General features: G+C 42.3%; 1 protein-coding gene and 1 long non-coding RNA gene across 2 annotated transcripts; both read right to left on the bottom strand.

Annotated features, from left to right (window-relative positions):
- Positions 1 to 466: 466 nt before the first annotated feature.
- Positions 467 to 1,818, bottom strand: LOC118209392. Its single transcript, XR_004761707.1, has 3 exons — positions 1,661 to 1,818; positions 1,337 to 1,450; positions 467 to 494 (listed from the first exon to the last, which is right to left on the bottom strand). It is a non-coding gene; the product is annotated as an uncharacterized LOC118209392 (long non-coding RNA).
- A 7-nt stretch (positions 1,819 to 1,825) lies between these two features.
- LOC118209142 lies at positions 1,826 to 18,431 on the bottom strand (the record flags this gene model as incomplete). Its single annotated transcript, XM_035384302.1, has 36 exons — positions 18,405 to 18,431; positions 17,908 to 17,996; positions 17,536 to 17,740; positions 17,223 to 17,336; positions 16,867 to 16,917; positions 16,391 to 16,479; positions 15,717 to 15,924; positions 15,397 to 15,510; positions 14,523 to 14,555; positions 13,794 to 13,841; positions 13,340 to 13,428; positions 12,694 to 12,898; positions 12,326 to 12,439; positions 12,077 to 12,130; positions 11,578 to 11,666; positions 10,879 to 11,083; positions 10,533 to 10,646; positions 10,320 to 10,364; positions 9,780 to 9,868; positions 9,133 to 9,337; positions 7,830 to 7,943; positions 7,539 to 7,586; positions 7,031 to 7,119; positions 6,586 to 6,790; positions 6,212 to 6,325; positions 5,928 to 5,978; positions 5,274 to 5,362; positions 4,957 to 5,161; positions 4,576 to 4,689; positions 4,356 to 4,397; positions 3,859 to 3,947; positions 3,487 to 3,691; positions 3,171 to 3,284; positions 2,815 to 2,865; positions 2,335 to 2,423; positions 1,826 to 1,868 (listed from the first exon to the last, which is right to left on the bottom strand). Coding segments are annotated over exons 2-36 (3,777 nt in total), but the record flags the coding sequence as incomplete, so codon positions are not given.
- Positions 18,432 to 18,530: the final 99 nt, after the last annotated feature.

Below are 18,530 nucleotides of genomic sequence, written 5' to 3'. Positions count from 1 at the left end.
TACTGTGTGTCTCTACTGTTTATGTCATTTGATGTCACTTTGGTATGTGGACAGGAATAAAAGTATAAAAATGTGCATGCGTGTGTGTGAATGTGTGTGTGTGTGTGTGTGTGTGTGTGTGCGTGCGCACACACGTGTATGTGTTGGGAGGACAGAGTACACACACTAACCTTGGGTTCTTCTTCTTCAGCTGGTTTTTCCTTCTCCTCTACTTCTTCTTCCTGAAACACAAACTCAGGAGTTGGTGGAGGAATACAAAACAATTCACCTCCTAACGAAATCAGATACCTAAATGCACATACAACTGCAAAAAGGTAAAAATGTGTGAAAGCATGTGTATCCATGTGTGTGTGTGTGTGTGTGAGTATGTGAGTGTGTGTATGCATGTGCATGGGTGTGTGTGTGTGTGTGCGCGCGCGCGCGCATGTGAGCATGTGCAAGGACAGTATATGCACACTAACCTTGGGTTCTTCTTCTTCGTCTACATCTTCTACCTGAAATACAAACTCAGGAGTTGGTGGAGCAATACAAAACAATTCACCTACTAATGAAATCAAAAATACCGAAATGCAAATACAACTATTAAAAGAGAGTCAATTATTTATTAGCTCGCATAAAATCTTTTAGTTTGCTCTAATAAATCTGTAGCCCAATGCAAAAGTAATTTCCTTTTAGATATAGAAATAACTGAGATCACATGCAGTGTGAATTGGATATGTATGAAGACTGAGTAAAATTATGCACATGTTCACAACATAATAAAGGCAGGTCCTTTTAATGTTAGATATTGTTGTAATTATCGCTTTGGTTTCCATTTCATTCAACCAAAGAGCATCATTGGCAAGTTTATACTCAGAGTAGAGTCATGTATACTGCAGCTTAACAAATATTAGGAACATGCTCATTGCAGACAAAATAGTTTTAAAAAGGATATTTAAGTACAGGCCATAACTTTATATTTTGTGTGTAAAAATGAACTCAAAGTTTTTCTGTAACATTTTTGTACATATTTATGTGTTAAAATGTTTTGGGAATTTTAGAAATATTGAAGTGACAGTTCATATTTTTATTGCAATTCTTTTTGTATTTCTTATTTTTATTTCTTGAAAACAGGAGGGAAAATGTTCAAGAACTATGGGCTGTAGACTACCTCATTTTCAATTTTCCCACGAAAAGCATTTAAGGAAGTGTTTTTGTACTTTTTTCATTCAGTTAATTAGCATAAAATCAGAATAATCATTAGAACACTTGATTACCAAAATCATGAGTGCCACCACTAACAGGAGGATTTGCTACATGCCAAATATACTCTAAAATGCACACTGCTCCTCCTTACCTCAATCATGCGGGCGGCCATAATTAAGATGGTACCAGTGATCTTTAGGGCACTGACTTGCTGAACCGGCATGCGATGCTTGAACACGTAGAATCGTTCGCCATTTATGAGCACCTGCAGCAGCCATAGAGGAAAGCAGGGAGTCAAAAGAGGCTTTCTAAAATTCTCCGTTAATGTTACTTTTTTCTCCAAAGCATTAACTTTGTCACTTTAATATCAGGCCCTGTTACAGTAAATGAGATTATAGTTCTCTGAAATTAGGAAGCATTACATTACACACACACACACACACACACACACACAAGAGTTCCTGTTCCTTCTGACCTTGTAGCCTTGTTTGGTGACAATGAAGACCAGCCCAAAGTTCGTCCCTGGTTGGAAGGGCATCTGATTGACCCTCTCCTCATTCTCCCAGCTGCCATTTTTGAAGCTGTTGAACACCACCACCTTCTCTGAGGGCTCGAAGCGGGGGTTGAAGTGGAAGGCTATGTCAGAGTCTGTCATCATTCCATACTGCAGGTTGATGGCAAAACTGCAGAAGTCAAAAGAGAGCAAGAGAGCTTTATGAGATTGAGTCGACCGGTGAGGTACTAATCTTTTCCTCATTCTGTCAATCCTCTCTGCTTTGTAACCAGAGATTCTGCTGCGTTACTGTAATACAGAACGTCACATCACATTATCGTAATGTAGTCAGCAGTTCAATTATATGCTAATGTTCTAGTGTAAAGACAGAAAATTTCCTCAATATCATGAAGCAGGCAGAACTGCACCAGCAATGGGAGAATGAGGTTTCATGAATTGCATAATAAGCAAAGCTATAGCGAGCTGTCAGTCACTGACATGTTCCAACCAATGAAAGTATGTTGCAGAACTAAATGATTGGGGAAATACTGCCACACGTTTTTGGGTCCGTGCAGCCTCATTCGTTCATGCACCACAAATAATGTTTTGGCCACATTCCCTGCGGTACTTTCAGTGGCCAACAGGAGACACTTTACCTCTTGATGTCTTCAGGAACTGTTCCCAGGAAGAACAGAGACATCCCTGGCCTCAAACCGCCATATACAGGCCCCTCATGTGGGATTTTCTGTGCAACACAAACACTGGGATTAATACAGAGTGGTTTGTCTGTTACAGTGGTTCATAACCTGGGGAGTTGTCAGTCAGCATCTAATTGATCAAGCAGTAAAAGCAACTGATCACGCAGTTAACTAACCACATCTGGTTTATTGGGTCTAAGGGGGTGTTGAGGATCTTAAGGCAAAAACAAACACCAGTACAACATGTTGCTCATGAAGACCAAGGCAGCCAAGCTTCTGGTCTCTTGTAACAGGATGCAGATGGAGGCGTGTGAGTAATGTAGTAGCACAGTGTGTGAAAACACTGATGGACTGAGATGCAAGAGTGTTTGTAAATGCATGGTGTGTGTGTGTGTGTGTGTGTGTGTGTGTGTCTCCTTGAAAGGCCAGCAGACTCACAGTAATTGCAATCGTCCCTTGGCCTGGAGTTGCATCCACAGGTTGTCCTCCCTGAAAACAGAAACTTGTTTAGTGGTGGGTTGGGGAAACACAGAACACTGCAGGTCCTCATCAAATCATTTCTACACCTTCCAAAAATGCAAAATCAAATGCCAAAATGCAAGTACAAAAGCTGTAATGCAACTATTGATACTTATTCATACTTAAATATAAGTATGGATGCTTAAAATGCTCATAGAACTGCTTAAGCTTTGAAACTGTGTTCTGTGCAAGACACTTTTATAAAAGGACATTTTAAATATGAGAAATCAAATGCCTAAATGCACAAATACAGAACGCACACTGTTCCTCCTCACCTCGATCATATTGAGGGTTTGCATGGTGACTTCCCCAACAATCTTAATGGCGCTCACTTGGTCCACCGGCATGCGGTGCTCGAAGAAGTGGAACTGACGGCCGTTTACGTTCACCTGCAGGACCCGGAGAAGAAGGCCGCTAGTCAAGAAAGGCTGCTGTATTTACTCAATACACACACATGCACATACAAAATGAACAACGGGTCACAAATGGAACTTCTTAACTACCATGCAATGCACATGCGTAGATGAAAAAAAAAAAACAAACAAATACATACACAGACAGACACACATACACAATGTGTGTCCTTCTGACCTGGTATCCCTTTCTGGTGATGAAGAAGATCAGCTCAAAGTCCTCTCCCTTACGGAAGGGCATCTCAGAGGGCCTCTCCTCATTTTCCCAGCTGCCGTTCTTGAAGCTGTTGAACACCACCACCTCTTCGGGTTCGAACCGGGGATTGAAGTGTAAGGCTTTGTCACATCCTTTAATCTGTCCATACTGCAGGTTGATGGCAAACCTGTAGGGGGGAAGGGGGATAGACAAAGAACCAGAAAGATTAATAAGATTCCCTAACATCCCCAGTTAGGTCTAGTTCCATGAAGCCTTGATTATTTTTCCACCATTGAACAGTGTCTCAACCCCATTTCCTACAGTACCCTCCATGGCCAGGCGGTGGCTCCTCACCTCTTGATATCTTGGGGAATGGTTCCCTTGAAGTACAGATACATTCCTGGTCTCAAACCGCCGTAGACTGGTGCCAAATGTGGGATTTTCTGTGCAACACAAACACTGAGATTAATATAAAGCAGTTTGTCTGTTGCAGTGTTGCAGTTCTCAACCCCGTATGCTCCCACTTAATTGATCAATCGATTAAAGAAGTTGATCATTGATGTTTTAAGGGGGCTCAAAAGAGGTTAATGATTTTAAGTTTAAAACCCCGGCATCTTTGCAACTCATAATGACTAAGGCTGCAATTCTGTTGGTCTATTGGAACAGAATGCAGACGGAGAGATGGGGGCTGTGAGTTGCACAGTCAGTGCGTAAAACACAGAGGGACTGTGATGTGGGTTTGTATGAAAGAAAGAGAGCAAATGTATATTTGGATGACCGTGGGATTGAGTGTATGTACGTGTGTGTGTGCGCTTGTGTGCGTGTGTGTGGTAAGAGGCCAGCATACTCACACTAATCACAATCTTTCCCAGACCTGGTTGTTTCGGTCCTCCCTGAAACACAAACCCAGTTAGGGGTGGGTGGGGAAACTCAAAACAATAAATACCTTATCCAGTCATATTCACAAATGCCAAAATGCAAAGACAAATGCTTAAGTATTAAAATCTGTACTACGCAAGACACTTTATGACGGGATTCTTTAAAAGAAGAATGGACGCTTCTCCTCCTCACCTGAATCGTGTTGATGCTCTGTATGGCAACATCTCCAGCGATCTTAATGGCGCTCACTTGCTCCAGCGGTATGCGATGCTTGAAGAAGTGGAACTGACGACCGTTTACGTTCACCTGCAGGAACCAGAGTAAAAGACAGGGAGTCAAAAAAAGCTGCGGTTCAATATTTCTGCTATTTTTCCTTTTTCTTCCGAAGCATTCAATATCATGCCATACTCTATAAAATTAGATTAAAAGGCAGAAAAGGGGTATTACATGTATTCACACAACACACAAACATGTAAATTAAAAATACAGGTGTAAAGGAAAAAAAATGAAGAAATACAAACGTTTGCACATTCACACACATGCACACGCCAACACAGTTCCTCTCTTTCTGACCTGGTATCCCTCGGTGGTGACAATTATGACTATCTCAAAGTCCTCTCCCTTACAGAAGGGCATCTCAGAGGGCCTCTCCTCATTTTCCCAGCTGCCATTCTTGAAGCTGTTGAACACCACCACCTCTTCAGTGTCAAACCGGGGGTTGAAGTGTAGGGCCTTGTCACATCCTTTAATCTGCCCATTCTGCAGGTTGATGGAAAAACTGTAGGGGGCGACAGAGAGCAGGGAAGTTTCATCACAGGTTCCTGACAGTAACCAGATAAGATACTGGGCCCATTTCAGGTAGTTCAATATGTGGCCAGCCGGCTGCTCACCGTTTGATCTCTTGAGGAACGGTTCCCTTGAAGTACAGATACATCCCAGGCTTCAGTCCGCCAGTGATGGGCTCCAACTGTGGGGTGGTCTGTGGAACACAAACACTAGGATTCACACGGAGCAGTTTGTCTATTGCAATGAGTCATAACCCTGGTGTGGAAGAGCTGTAGGGTCTGCTGGGCTTCAAGATGGAGATATAATGATAAGAAGGTACTCTAAAATCGAGCCACAGCCGAAAATAAATAAGATGGTGCGTTTGTGTCAGTGTACGGCTAGCTGGGCCAGCAAGGATGTGCACACTGCAATGGCGGAGGTCAACGTGGAGTGTTATTTGCTCAGCAAGTATACACCCAGCTTCACTGTCAATCAGAACCTAATTTATCGATCACGGCAACTGATCACAGTTAACTCTCTGCACTGGTTTTACTGGGTCTAAAGTTATAGGTGATTTTAAGACAAAAGTCAGAAAAACTTGCTGCTCAAATACCGTGGTTGCAACAGATCCATTTGTCTTTTTCAACAGAATGCAGATGGAGGGGTGAGCGAAATGTAGAAGCAAAGTCTGCGTAAAACCAGAGGGTCTGAGATGCGTGTGTGAAAGAGAGAGGACAAAAGTGTGTGTGTGTTTGTGTGAGGCGACAGGTTTTACTCACACTAACGACCACTGGCACTGGAGGTGGCAGTTCAGGTGCTCCTTTTCCTTGCTGTAACACAAATTCAGTTAGAGGCGGCAGGAAACGATCCAACCGTGTCCATCAATGCTCAAATGAAAATACTAATGCCCAGAGGCAAACACACAAAAGCCGAAATTCAAAAACAAATGCCCAAATGCAAAACCAGTGGTTAAACGGACAAAATGAGCCATTTAATACGCTGTATAAGAGGATCTGCAAAGCACCTTAAAATAAATGCTGAAATCACGACGCACGCTGCTCACCTCAGTCATGTCGACGGTTTTCATGGTGACTTCCCCAACTATCTTAATGGCACTCACATGCTCCACTGGCATGCGGTGCTTGAACAGGCAGAAGTAACGACCGTTTACGTACACCTGCAGGAGCCAAAGAGCAAGCCAGAGAGTCAAGGAAGGCTGTAATTCAACATTTGTTATTTTTTTCCACCGAATCATTCAAAATGTCAATTAAATATAATGCCTGCTTTGGTAATTGAGACTATATTCCTCTGCAGTAAGGAGGTAGTACATTGACACACACAGACACAATGATACAAAAAAAAGTATAAATACACATGTTCTCACACAAACACACAGACAGACAATTCAGACAGACATACACTTCCTGTTTTTCTGACCTGGTAACCCTCTGAGGTGATCACGAAAACGATCTCAAAGTCCTCTCCCTTACGGAAGGGCATCTCAGTGGGCCTCTCCTCATTTTCCCAGCTGCCGTTCCGGAAGGAGTTGAGCACCACCACCTCTTCTGGCTCGAACCGGGGATTGAAGTGTAAGGCTGTGTCACATCCTTCAATCTGTCCATACTGCAGGTTGATGGAAAAGCTGTAGGGGGGAAGGGGGTTGACAAAGAACCAGGAAGATTAATAAGATTCCCTAACATCCCCAGTTAGGTCTTACAATCCTACTTAGTACTTAAATCCCACACATCCCAAGGCTCTGTCCCATTGGTCCAGCCACAGAGAGCCCAAAATGCACTGTAGAGCAGAGCTCTATTCACTTTACGTATCGGGTTGATAAATCAGCATCATTTTTGCCACTCCATGGCCAGCAGGGGCTCCTCACCTTTTGATCTCCTGAGGAACTGTTCCACGGAAGACCACGAACATCCCCGGCCACAAACCGCCATAGACGGGCCCAACATGAGGGATGCTCTGTCCAACACAAACACTGGGATTAATACAAAGCAGTTTGACTGTTGCAGTGGATCATAACCCTGGTACTGGAGTATTGTGGGTTCTGCTGGGTTTCATTATCAATAAGCACTAATTTAATATATCAGTTAGAGAGATGGATGAGCAGGAGTAATTTCGAAGCACAGTCAGTGTGTAGAGACTCAGAATGTCAATTGCAGTGTACCTAGCTGGAGTTTAAACCTCAGGTTTACACCGGATGACCACAGAACTGCATTACAACTGGACCAGCTATCCAAAGCTGTGGAATAAGGATTAGTGGTTCCAGATGTAATTTAGTTCTGTGGTCTAGAGGTTTAAACTCCAGTTTATCACAATGCAGTTGACCCATGGAGACTGTGTGTGTGTGTGTGTGTGGGGAGAGAGGCCAGGGTACTCACTTCAACAACCATCTTTCCTAGACTTGGATGCACGCCTCCTTCTCCCCCCTGAAACACAAACTCAGTTAGGAGCTGGTGGGGAAAAACAAAACATACTTTCTCATCCAGTAATATCAACAAACTCCGAAAAGGAAATACAAATGCTTAAAATTCCATTACGAATACCTAAATTCAAATACCAATAAGCAGCTACAAAAGTTTAAATGTAAAAATGTGCACTGTGTGAGACAATGTGTTTTAAGTTGATAAAAGAAAATAGCAAAATTTAGAATTCCAGATTCTCCATCTCACCCCGATCATGTTAGCGGTTTTTATGGAGATGTCTCCAACGATCTTTATGGCAGCCACATTCTCCACCAGCATGCGGTGCTTGAACAAGTAGAATGGACGACCATTTACGATCACCTGCAGGAATTAGACACAAAGGTAGGAAGTCAAGAACGACTGATATTTACGGTTTCTGTTAGTTACTTTGTCTGCTAAGTATTAAAACTGTCAAACTGTATGCTTGCAAGACACAGAAATGCAAATAAACACCAATATACAATGGATGAGCAATAGTTTCTTAAAATTAAATGAAGACAAGACAGAAATACTTTCAGTTGGCCCCAAAGCCAGACGCGATGCGCTCTTTAATAGGTTAGGAAATTTGGCTCCCCGGGTTAAAACAGAAGTAACAAGCCTTGGTGTAATTCTAGACTCTGATCTAAGTTTTAAACCTCACAAGGTGACCAAGACTGCTTTCTTCCATCTAAGAAACATTTCCCAGGTACAGCCATTTCTATCAAAACAGGATTCTGAGATGTTATTCCATGCATTTATTTCAAGTAGGTTGGACTATTGTAATGCTCTTTTTACTGGTCTTCCAAAAAAGTCAATTGGAAGACTACAACTAATTCAGAACTCTGCCGCTAGACTTTTAACAAACACGGAAGAGAGGATATTACTTCTGTTTTAGTTACACTGCACTGGCTCCCTGTATCTTTTAGAATTGATTTTAAAATCCTTTTACTTGTATACAAAGCTCTTAATGGTTTAGCACCTTCTTACATTTCAGATTACCTGCTGTTTTATGTCCCTTCAGGAGCACTAAGTTCATCTGCAACTGGTTTATTAATGGTTTCCAATAGTTCACAAAAAGAAAATTGGGGATGTCGCTTTTAATCATTATGCCCCGAAACTATGGAACACCCTGCCAATTCATATCAGAAAGGCTAGCTCTGTGGACATTTTTATACGCAACCGAAAACATACCTTCTTAATCTAGCTTATATCTAGCAGCACTGTTTTTGTTATTTATTAATTTTTTTAAATATTATATTCCATGTTTTTATTTTTACTGATTTCTTTGTCTGCATTTTATGTTTTAGATTTTATTTCTGTATTTTTATTTTTCATCTTTTCAATTCTTTGTAATTGCTTTGATCTTAGTGCTGAATGTAATGCACTCTCAGCTACATTTTATGTATGAAAGGTGCTATATAAATAAAGCTTATCATATTACAATTACACACAACCATGAAGTGCACATGTAGCCAACAAAAGGGCAAATACACACATGCAGACGAACACACACAGTTCCTGTCTGTCTGACCTGGTAGCCCTCTGAAGTGATGATGAAGAGCAGCTCAAACTCCTCTCCCTTACGGAAGGGCATCTCAGAGGGCCTCTCCTCCTGTTGCCATTCACCGTTCTGGAAGGAGTTGAACACCACCACCTCTTCGGGCGTGAACCGGGGGTTGAAGTGTAAGGCCTTGTCACAGCCTTTGCCCTGCCCATACTGCAGGTTGATGTGGAACCTGGGGGGTGGGGGGAGACGGAGAGATGGCGTTACATGCTGGAATGTAAAAATTCCTGCAGCTCCAAGCTTTGTCGTGGCCCGCTCTTCGATTATATACTCATGTTCTTGCGAAAAGAAATCAATACTGTCATTAAGATCATCAAATGTTGTTACGTTCTAACCACAGTCACATGAGCAGGCAAATCTGCACTAGGGGGAATGAGGATTCATGAACAGCATAACTGGTTGAGTTAAAGTAAGCTACCTATCAATGATTGTTTCAACCAAGTGTTTTGCACCCCATAGCAAACCAAGATGATTGGTTGAATTAAGGGAGCAACTGAGAACATGAAATAGTTGCAACCATCTTTCGACCCATGAAGCCTGATTAATTCTTTCACCAACAGTGTCACAGTCCCATTTCCAGCAGTATCCTTTGTGGCCATTGAGGAGCTCCTCACCTGTTGATCTCTTCAGGAACTGTTCCCCGGAAGTACAGATACATCCCTGGCCTCAAACCACCCAAGACGGGGCTCACGTGTGGGATTTCCTGTGAAACACAAATGCTGGGATAAATACAGAGCAACTCGTCTGCAACTGTGGTTCATAGCCCAGGTGCTGGAGAGCTGCAGGGTCTGCTGGGTTTCACTGTCAATCTCAATCTCAAGCAATTTATTAAACATTAAATTAAAGCAGCTGATCACAAGTAACTCAACACCTCAGCTACTGGGTCTTATGGGGTTGATAAGGCAAAAACAAAAACTTACACAACTTGAAGCTAATAAGGACCAAAGTGGCAAATCCAATGGTCATTAGCAAAAGAATACAGATGGAGAGATGTGGCAGTGGGAGCAAGTGGCAGTAGTGCATTCAGTGTGTAAAAACACAAAGGACAGTTCCTGATGTGAGATGTGAGAGTGAGAGACAGGGAGAAAGAATGTGTACGCATATGAATGTATGGGAGTGGGTTTGTATGTGTGGTGAATGGGATGTGTACTCACAGTCACCGCCATCTTGTATCGACCTTGATATCCCTGAAGGCATATCTGAAACATAAAATTTTGCATTTCAGCATTTGAAAATGATATTGGATAATATTTTTGTTTCTTGCCTCGAAGCCCCTAACTAAGTTTAAGCACAAATACAAATAATTAAATAGAAGAATATGCACTTTGTAAAACACTTTCTAAGAATATCTGCTCGCTGATCCTCACCTCGGTCATGTCAATGGTTTCCATGGAGACATCCCCAGCGATCTTTAGGGCACTCACTTGGTTCACTGGCAAGCGGTGCTTAAACATGTAGAACTGACGACCGTTTACGATCACCTGCAGGAGCCATAGTGGGATGTTACTTTTTAAAAATATATTTTTGGTCTCCAGCGTTCAGTCTGTTAATGGAATATCAGGGCCTACTCCAGGAAATTAGCTTATTTTCCTTATTTTCCACACAGAAATGGCAATACAAATGCCCGCGTGTGTAATGCACACGTATACAAAAAAAAACAAAAAAGCAAAAACACACATTCACACAGATAGATGCAGTTTCTGTCCTTCTGACCTGGTAGCCCTTTGCGGTGACAATGATGACCAGCTCAAACTCCTCTCCCTTACGGAAGGGCATCTCATTGACCCTCTCCTCTTTTCCCCATTTGCCGTTCTGGAAGGTGTTAAACACCACCACCTCATTGGGCTTGAATCTGGGGTTGAAGTGTAGAGCCGTTGCACAACCTTTCACGTCTCCATTTTGCAAGTTGATGTGGAACCTGAAGGGGAAGTTTAATTGCAGATTCCATTGAGTGACCAGATAAGACACTCAGCCCTTACAATCCTACTTAATGGATAAAATATGTGGTTTCATCCAATTGGATGTTATCAGAGCAAGAATCTACTAGCCAACAGATTTCAACACAAACGTTGTTTCATAACTGACTTCAGAGTGTGAAGTTAATTAAACATGTTACATAACTTTGGTTCCAGGGTACTGGAGTCTTGCTGTACTTCAGCCACAGCACTTAATGTTTTATTGCCTTGATTAAATTAATAGGACAGTTCCTCGTACTATGCAAAAGACGTGTTATTTGTACGGAACTCTCGCCCTCTTCTCAAAATGTTGCGGTGAATTCAGGCAGTGACTGAGAACATGAAATAGTTCCCTACATTCTTGGTTCCAGGAAGCCTCCTTCATTCTCCAGTCACTAAACAGCGTCTTAGCCCCATTCTCTGCAGTACCCTCGATGGGCAATAGGTGGCTTCTCACCTTTTGATGTCATCATCAACCTTTCCTCGGAAGTACATGTACATCCCCGTCTTCAAGCTGTGGTGCAGGTGCTCCACAAATGGCATTTTCTATGCAACACAAACACTGGGATTAATACGGAGCAGTTTGTTTGCAGCAGTGGTTTATAACCCTGGTGCTGGACAGCTGTAGGAATGGCAAATAAATTGACTTGATTTGCTGTATGTTGCTATCATTCCCTACTTGCTTGATCAATCAATTAAAGCCATGGATCAAATAGCTATCAAATTTTCTCTGGATTATTGGGCCTAAAAAGATGTTTACAGTGTTATTGCAAGAATAAAAACCAGTACATCTTGTAGCGCACAAGGGTAGTGACTCTTGGTCTGTTGCAACTAATTAAAATAGAGAGATGGAGAGGTGTGAGTTATGTAGTAGCACATTCAATAAGGAAAAGCAGAGGGACTGAGATGCGAGTGTGTGTGTGCGTGCGTGCGTGTAGAGAGGCCAGTGTACTCACATCCACCACTATCTTTCCTTGAGTAAGACGTCCCTGCATGGCTCCTGTTCCTCCCTGAAATGTAATCTCAGTTAGGGGTGGGATCATAAAACAATGTACCTCTTAAGCCAATCATGTCTACAAATTTCAAAAAGAAAAAGTAAGTCTAAATGCAAATACTAGTTCCTAAAAACAACAATGTTCATTGAAAACACATGGTAAAACTAAATGCCTCAGTTGGAATGCAGAATCCACTCTGCTCTTCCTCACCTCTGTGATGTTGATGGTTTGAATGGAGACATCCGCAAAGATCCTGATGGTGGTCACATTTTCCATTGGCATGCGGTGCTTGAACAAGTAGAACTTCCGATCGTTTACTTTCACCTGTAGGAGGAAAAGTGGAATGCGGGGAGTCATGAAGGGCTGCAATTTTTAAAAAATTCTGTTAATGTTATTTCATTGCTTCAAAGCATTCAACCTGTCAATGAGACTATATTCCTTAGCAGGGCGGAGGCTTTAATTGTATGCACATAATATACAGAACTGAAAATATGAACACGCAAACATACACATAAATGGCCTTCATGTAAACATAAAGCAGTACAGATTTACAGAAATAAGCACACACTCTCTCTGACCTTGTAGCCCTCTGACGTGACAATGAAGACCAGCTCAAAGTTATCCCCGGGCTGGAAGGGCATGTCCTCGACCCGCTCCTCATTTTCCCAGCTGCCGTTCCGGAAGGTGTTGAACACCACCACGCCTGAAGGCTCAAATCGGGGGTTGAAGTGGAAGGCATTGTCACAGCCTTCTTCGTCCCCACAATGCAGATTGATGCTGAACCTTCAGGAGGCAACCGAGAACAAATATGTTTTGAAGTTTGTGTATGGATCATTCTGTCTACATAGCCTGTAGACTATCTATTCGAAATGAAGGAGCCAAGAAAAAGAACTCAAGAGTGCCGTTGGGAAATATTATAGGTTCTACGCCTTTGGAGCCTAAAAGCACTAATAACATAATCACTAAGTAGCCAAAACAGCACTAGCGATGGGAGATTGAGGTTTCATGAATTGGATAATAGGTGGAGCCATAGTGAGCTGTCAATCACTGAATGTTTCAACCTATGAAAGATCTTTGCTCCCCATTGCTGTTCAAATTCATTGGGTGAAATCAGTAAGTCAGAGAGAGAATTTGGTCCCAGCCATTTTTGTTTCCACAAATCCTCGTTCATTCTTCTACCACAAAAAAAAAAAAAAAGTCTCAACCCCATTCCCTGTTCCTCACCTATTGGCCTCCTTGGGAATGGTTCCAGAGAAGCACAAAGACATCCCTGGCCTCAAACCACCGGAGATGGGCCCCACGTGTGGGATGCTCTGTGCAACACAAACACTGGGGTTAATAGAGAACAGTTTGTCTGTTGAAGTTGTTCATAATCCTGGTCCTGGAGCACTGTAGGGCCTGCTGCTTTTCACTTTCAGTCAGTACTGAATTAATCAGTCATTTAAAGTTGTGATTACACCATGAACTCACTTTTACCTGGTTTATTCTGTATAAACGGGTTGATGATTTTTAAGGCAAAAACAAAAACCTGCACACAAGGGCTATAGTTACTAATCTTTGTTGCAACAGAATACAGATGAGTTGAAGGGTGTGAATAACATTGCAGCACAGTCAGTGTATGAAAACACATAGGGACTGAGATCTGTGTGTGTGTGGGCCATAAGAAGACAGTACTCACAGGAACAATCTTTTCTTCCTTTTCTTTTTCTGGTTCCTCTTCTTCGCCCTAAAACACAAACTCAGGAGTTGGTGGAGAAATACAAAACAATTCACCACCTAACGAAATCAGATACCTAAATGCACATAAAAATAGAGCATCGCGTAGTTCTGGCAGGTCACGAGAGTCAAGCGCTCCGGCTGAATCAGCTGATGGCTCAGCTGAGTGATGTTCGCCTATCACAGTACATTCACCAACAGGGCGGTCTACTTAAACAGCCTCCCTCTACTCATTCGGCTGCTCCTCCTGCATGCAAGCGCTGCACGTTGCTTCGTAAATCCCCTCCACCACCCCAGCTCCATCCCCATGCGTCAAGAATTTGCATTCTCCATTCCTATGTGTTAAGAAATTGCATTGCTCCATCCATATGTGCTAAAAACTGCTTTGCTGCTGGATCTGTTCTGTGTGTACCCCTCTAGGGGGGTTTGGCTGCTGGCCTCCCGGCCTTATCCACGCGGGCTGCGTGGTTGGCGGGAGAGCTCCAGAACAGAGCCATACCACCAAACATAACTGTATTGCCTTTATTGTCAATAAAGTTCTATGTTGATGACAGTGGTCCTGACAGAACTGCAAAAAGGTAAAAATGTGTGAAAGAATGTGTATCCATGTGTGTTTGTGTATGTGAGTGTGTGTGTGCGCGTGCGCGCATGTGCATGTGAGCATGTGCAAGGACAGTATAAGCACACTAACCTCGGGTTCTTCTTCTTCGTCTACATCTTCTACCTGAAATACAAACTCAGGAGTTGGTGGAGCAATACAAAACAATTCACCTACTAATGAAATCAAAAATACCGAAATGCAAATACAACTATTAAAAGAGTGTCAATTATTTATTAGCTCACATAAAATCTTTTAGTTTGTTCTAATAAATCTGTAGCCCAATGCAAAATAATTTCCTTTTAGATATGGAAATAACTGAGATCACATGCAGTGTGAATTGGATATGTATGAAGACTGAGTAAAATTATGCACATGTTCACAACATAATAAAGGCAGGTCCTTTTAATGTTAGATATTGTTGTAATTATCGCTTTGGTTTCTATTTCATTCAACCAAAGAGCATCATTGGCAAGTTTATACTCAGAGTAGAGTCATGTATACTGCAGCTTAACAAATATTAGGAACATGCTCATTGCAGACAAAATAGTTTTAAAAAGGATATTTAAGTACAGGCCATAACTTTATATTTTGTGTGTAAAAATGAACTCAAAGTTTTTCTGTAACATTTTTGTACATATTCATGTGTTAAAATGTTTTGGGAATTTTAGAAATATTGAAGTGACAGTTCATATTTTTATTGCAATTCTTTTTGTATTTCTTATTTTTATTTCTTGAAAACAGGAGGGAAAATGTTCAAGAACTATGGGCTGTAGACTACCTCATTTTCAATTTTCCCACGAAAAGCATTTAAGGAAGTGTTTTTGTACTTTTTTCATTCAGTTAATTAGCATAAAATCAGAATAATCATTAGAACACTTGATTACCAAAATCATGAGTGCCACCACTAACAGGAGGATTTGCTACACGCCAAATATACCCTAAAATGCGCACTGCTCCTCCTTACCTCAATCATGCGGGCGGCCATAATTAAGATGGTACCAGTGATCTTTAGGGCACTGACTTGCTGAACCGGCATGCGATGCTTGAACACGTAGAATTGTTCGCCATTTATGAGCACCTGCAGCAGCCATAGAGGAAAGCAGGGAGTCAAAAGAGGCTTTCTAAAATTCTCCGTTAATGTTACTTTTTTCTCCAAAGCATTAACTTTGTCACTTTAATATCAGGCCCTGTTACAGTAAATGAGATTATAGTTCTCTGAAATTAGGAAGCATTACATTACACACACACACACACACACACACACGAGTTCCTGTTCCTTCTGACCTTGTAGCCTTGTTTGGTGACAATGAAGACCAGCCCAAAGTTCGTCCCTGGTTGGAAGGGCATCTGATTGACCCTCTCCTCGTTCTCCCAGCTGCCATTTTTGAAGCTGTTGAACACCACCACCTTCTCTGAGGGCTCGAAGCGGGGGTTGAAGTGGAAGGCTATGTCAGAGTCTGTCATCGTTCCATACTGCAGGTTGATGGCAAAACTGCAGAAGTCAAAAGAGAGCAAGAGAGCTTTATGAGATTGAGTCGACCGGTGAGGTACTAATCTTTTCCTCATTCTGTCAATCCTCTCTGCTTTGTAACCAGAGATTCTGCTGCGTTACTGTAATACAGAACGTCACATCACATTATCGTAATGTAGTCAGCAGTTCAATTATATGCTAATGTTCTAGTGTAAAGACAGAAAATTTCCTCAATATCATGAAGCAGGCAGAACTGCACCAGCAATGGGAGAATGAGGTTTCATGAATTGCATAATAAGCAAAGCTATAGCGAGCTGTCAGTCACTGACATGTTCCAACCAATGAAAGTATGTTGCAGAACTAAATGATTGGGGAAATACTGCCACACGTTTTTGGGTCCGTGCAGCCTCATTCGTTCATGCACCACAAATAATGTTTTGGCCACATTCCCTGCGGTACTTTCAGTGGCCAACAGGAGACACTTTACCTCTTGATGTCTTCAGGAACTGTTCCCAGGAAGAACAGAGACATCCCTGGCCTCAAACCGCCATATACAGGCCCCTCATGTGGGATTTTCTGTGCAACACAAACACTGGGATTAATACAGAGTGGTTTGTCTGTTACAGTGGTTCATAACCTGGGGAGTTGTCAGTCAGCATCTAATTGATCAAGCAGTAAAAGCAACTGATCACGCAGTTAACTAACCACATCTGGTTTATTGGGTCTAAGGGGGTGTTGAGGATCTTAAGGCAAAAACAAACACCAGTACAACATGTTGCTCATGAAGACCAAGGCAGCCAAGCTTCTGGTCTCTTGTAACAGGATGCAGATGGAGGCGTGTGAGTAATGTAGTAGCACAGTGTGTGAAAACACTGATGGACTGAGATGCAAGAGTGTTTGTAAATGCATGGTGTGTGTGTGTGTGTGTGTGTGTGTGTCTCCTTGAAAGGCCAGCAGACTCACAGTAATTGCAATCGTCCCTTGGCCTGGAGTTGCATCCACAGGTTGTCCTCCCTGAAAACAGAAACTTGTTTAGTGGTGGGTTGGGGAAACACAGAACACTGCAGGTCCTCATCAAATCATTTCTACACCTTCCAAAAATGCAAAATCAAATGCCAAAATGCAAGTACAAAAGCTGTAATGCAACTATTGATACTTATTCATACTTAAATATAAGTATGGATGCTTAAAATGCTCATAGAACTGCTTAAGCTTTGAAACTGTGTTCTGTGCAAGACACTTTTATAAAAGGACATTTTAAATATGAGAAATCAAATGCCTAAATGCACAAATACAGAACGCACACTGTTCCTCCTCACCTCGATCATATTGAGGGTTTGCATGGTGACTTCCCCAACAATCTTAATGGCGCTCACTTGGTCCACCGGCATGCGGTGCTCGAAGAAGTGGAACTGACGGCCGTTTACGTTCACCTGCAGGACCCGGAGAAGAAGGCCGCTAGTCAAGAAAGGCTGCTGTATTTACTCAATACACACACATGCACATACAAAATGAACAACGGGTCACAAATGGAACTTCTTAACTACCATGCAATGCACATGCGTAGATGAAAAAAAAAAACAAACAAATACATACACAGACAGACACACATACACAATGTGTCCTTCTGACCTGGTATCCCTTTCTGGTGATGAAGAAGATCAGCTCAAAGTCCTCTCCCTTACGGAAGGGCATCTCAGAGGGCCTCTCCTCATTTTCCCAGCTGCCGTTCTTGAAGCTGTTGAACACCACCACCTCTTCGGGTTCGAACCGGGGATTGAAGTGTAAGGCTTTGTCACATCCTTTAATCTGTCCATACTGCAGGTTGATGGCAAACCTGCAGGGGGGAAGGGGGATAGACAAAGAACCAGAAAGATTAATAAGATTCCCTAACATCCCCAGTTAGGTCTAGTTCCATGAAGCCTTGATTATTTTTCCACCATTGAACAGTGTCTCAGCCCCATTTCCTACAGTACCCTCCATGGCCATGCGGTGGCTCCTCACCTCTTGATATCTTGGGGAATGGTTCCCTTGAAGTACAGATACATTCCTGGTCTCAAACCGCCGTAGACTGGTGCCAAATGTGGGATTTTCTGTGCAACACAAACACTGAGATTAATATAAAGCAGTTTGTCTGTTGCAGTGTTGCAGTTCTCAACCCCGTATGCTCCCACTTAATTGATCAATCGATTAAAGAAGTTGATCATTGATGTTTTAAGGGGGCTCAAAAGAGGTTAATGATTTTAAGTTTAAAACCCCGGCATCTTTGCAACTCATAATGACTAAGGCTGCAATTCTGTTGGTCTATTGGAACAGAATGCAGACGGAGAGATGGGGGCTGTGAGTTGCACAGTCAGTGCGTAAAACACAGAGGGACTGTGATGTGGGTTTGTATGAAAGAAAGAGAGCAAATGTATATTTGGATGACCGTGGGATTGAGTGTATGTACGTGTGTGTGTGCGCTTGTGTGCGTGTGTGTGGTAAGAGGCCAGCATACTCACACTAATCACAATCTTTCCCAGACCTGGTTGTTTTGGTCCTCCCTGAAACACAAACCCAGTTAGGGGTGGGTGGGGAAACTCAAAACAATAAATACCTTATCCAGTCATATTCACAAATGCCAAAAT

Source organism: Anguilla anguilla, chromosome 12 (genome assembly GCF_013347855.1).
Source record: "Anguilla anguilla isolate fAngAng1 chromosome 12, fAngAng1.pri, whole genome shotgun sequence".
In the NCBI taxonomy this organism is placed as follows: Eukaryota; Metazoa; Chordata; class Actinopteri; order Anguilliformes; family Anguillidae; genus Anguilla; species Anguilla anguilla.
This window is presented reverse-complemented; position numbering and strand designations above follow the sequence as displayed.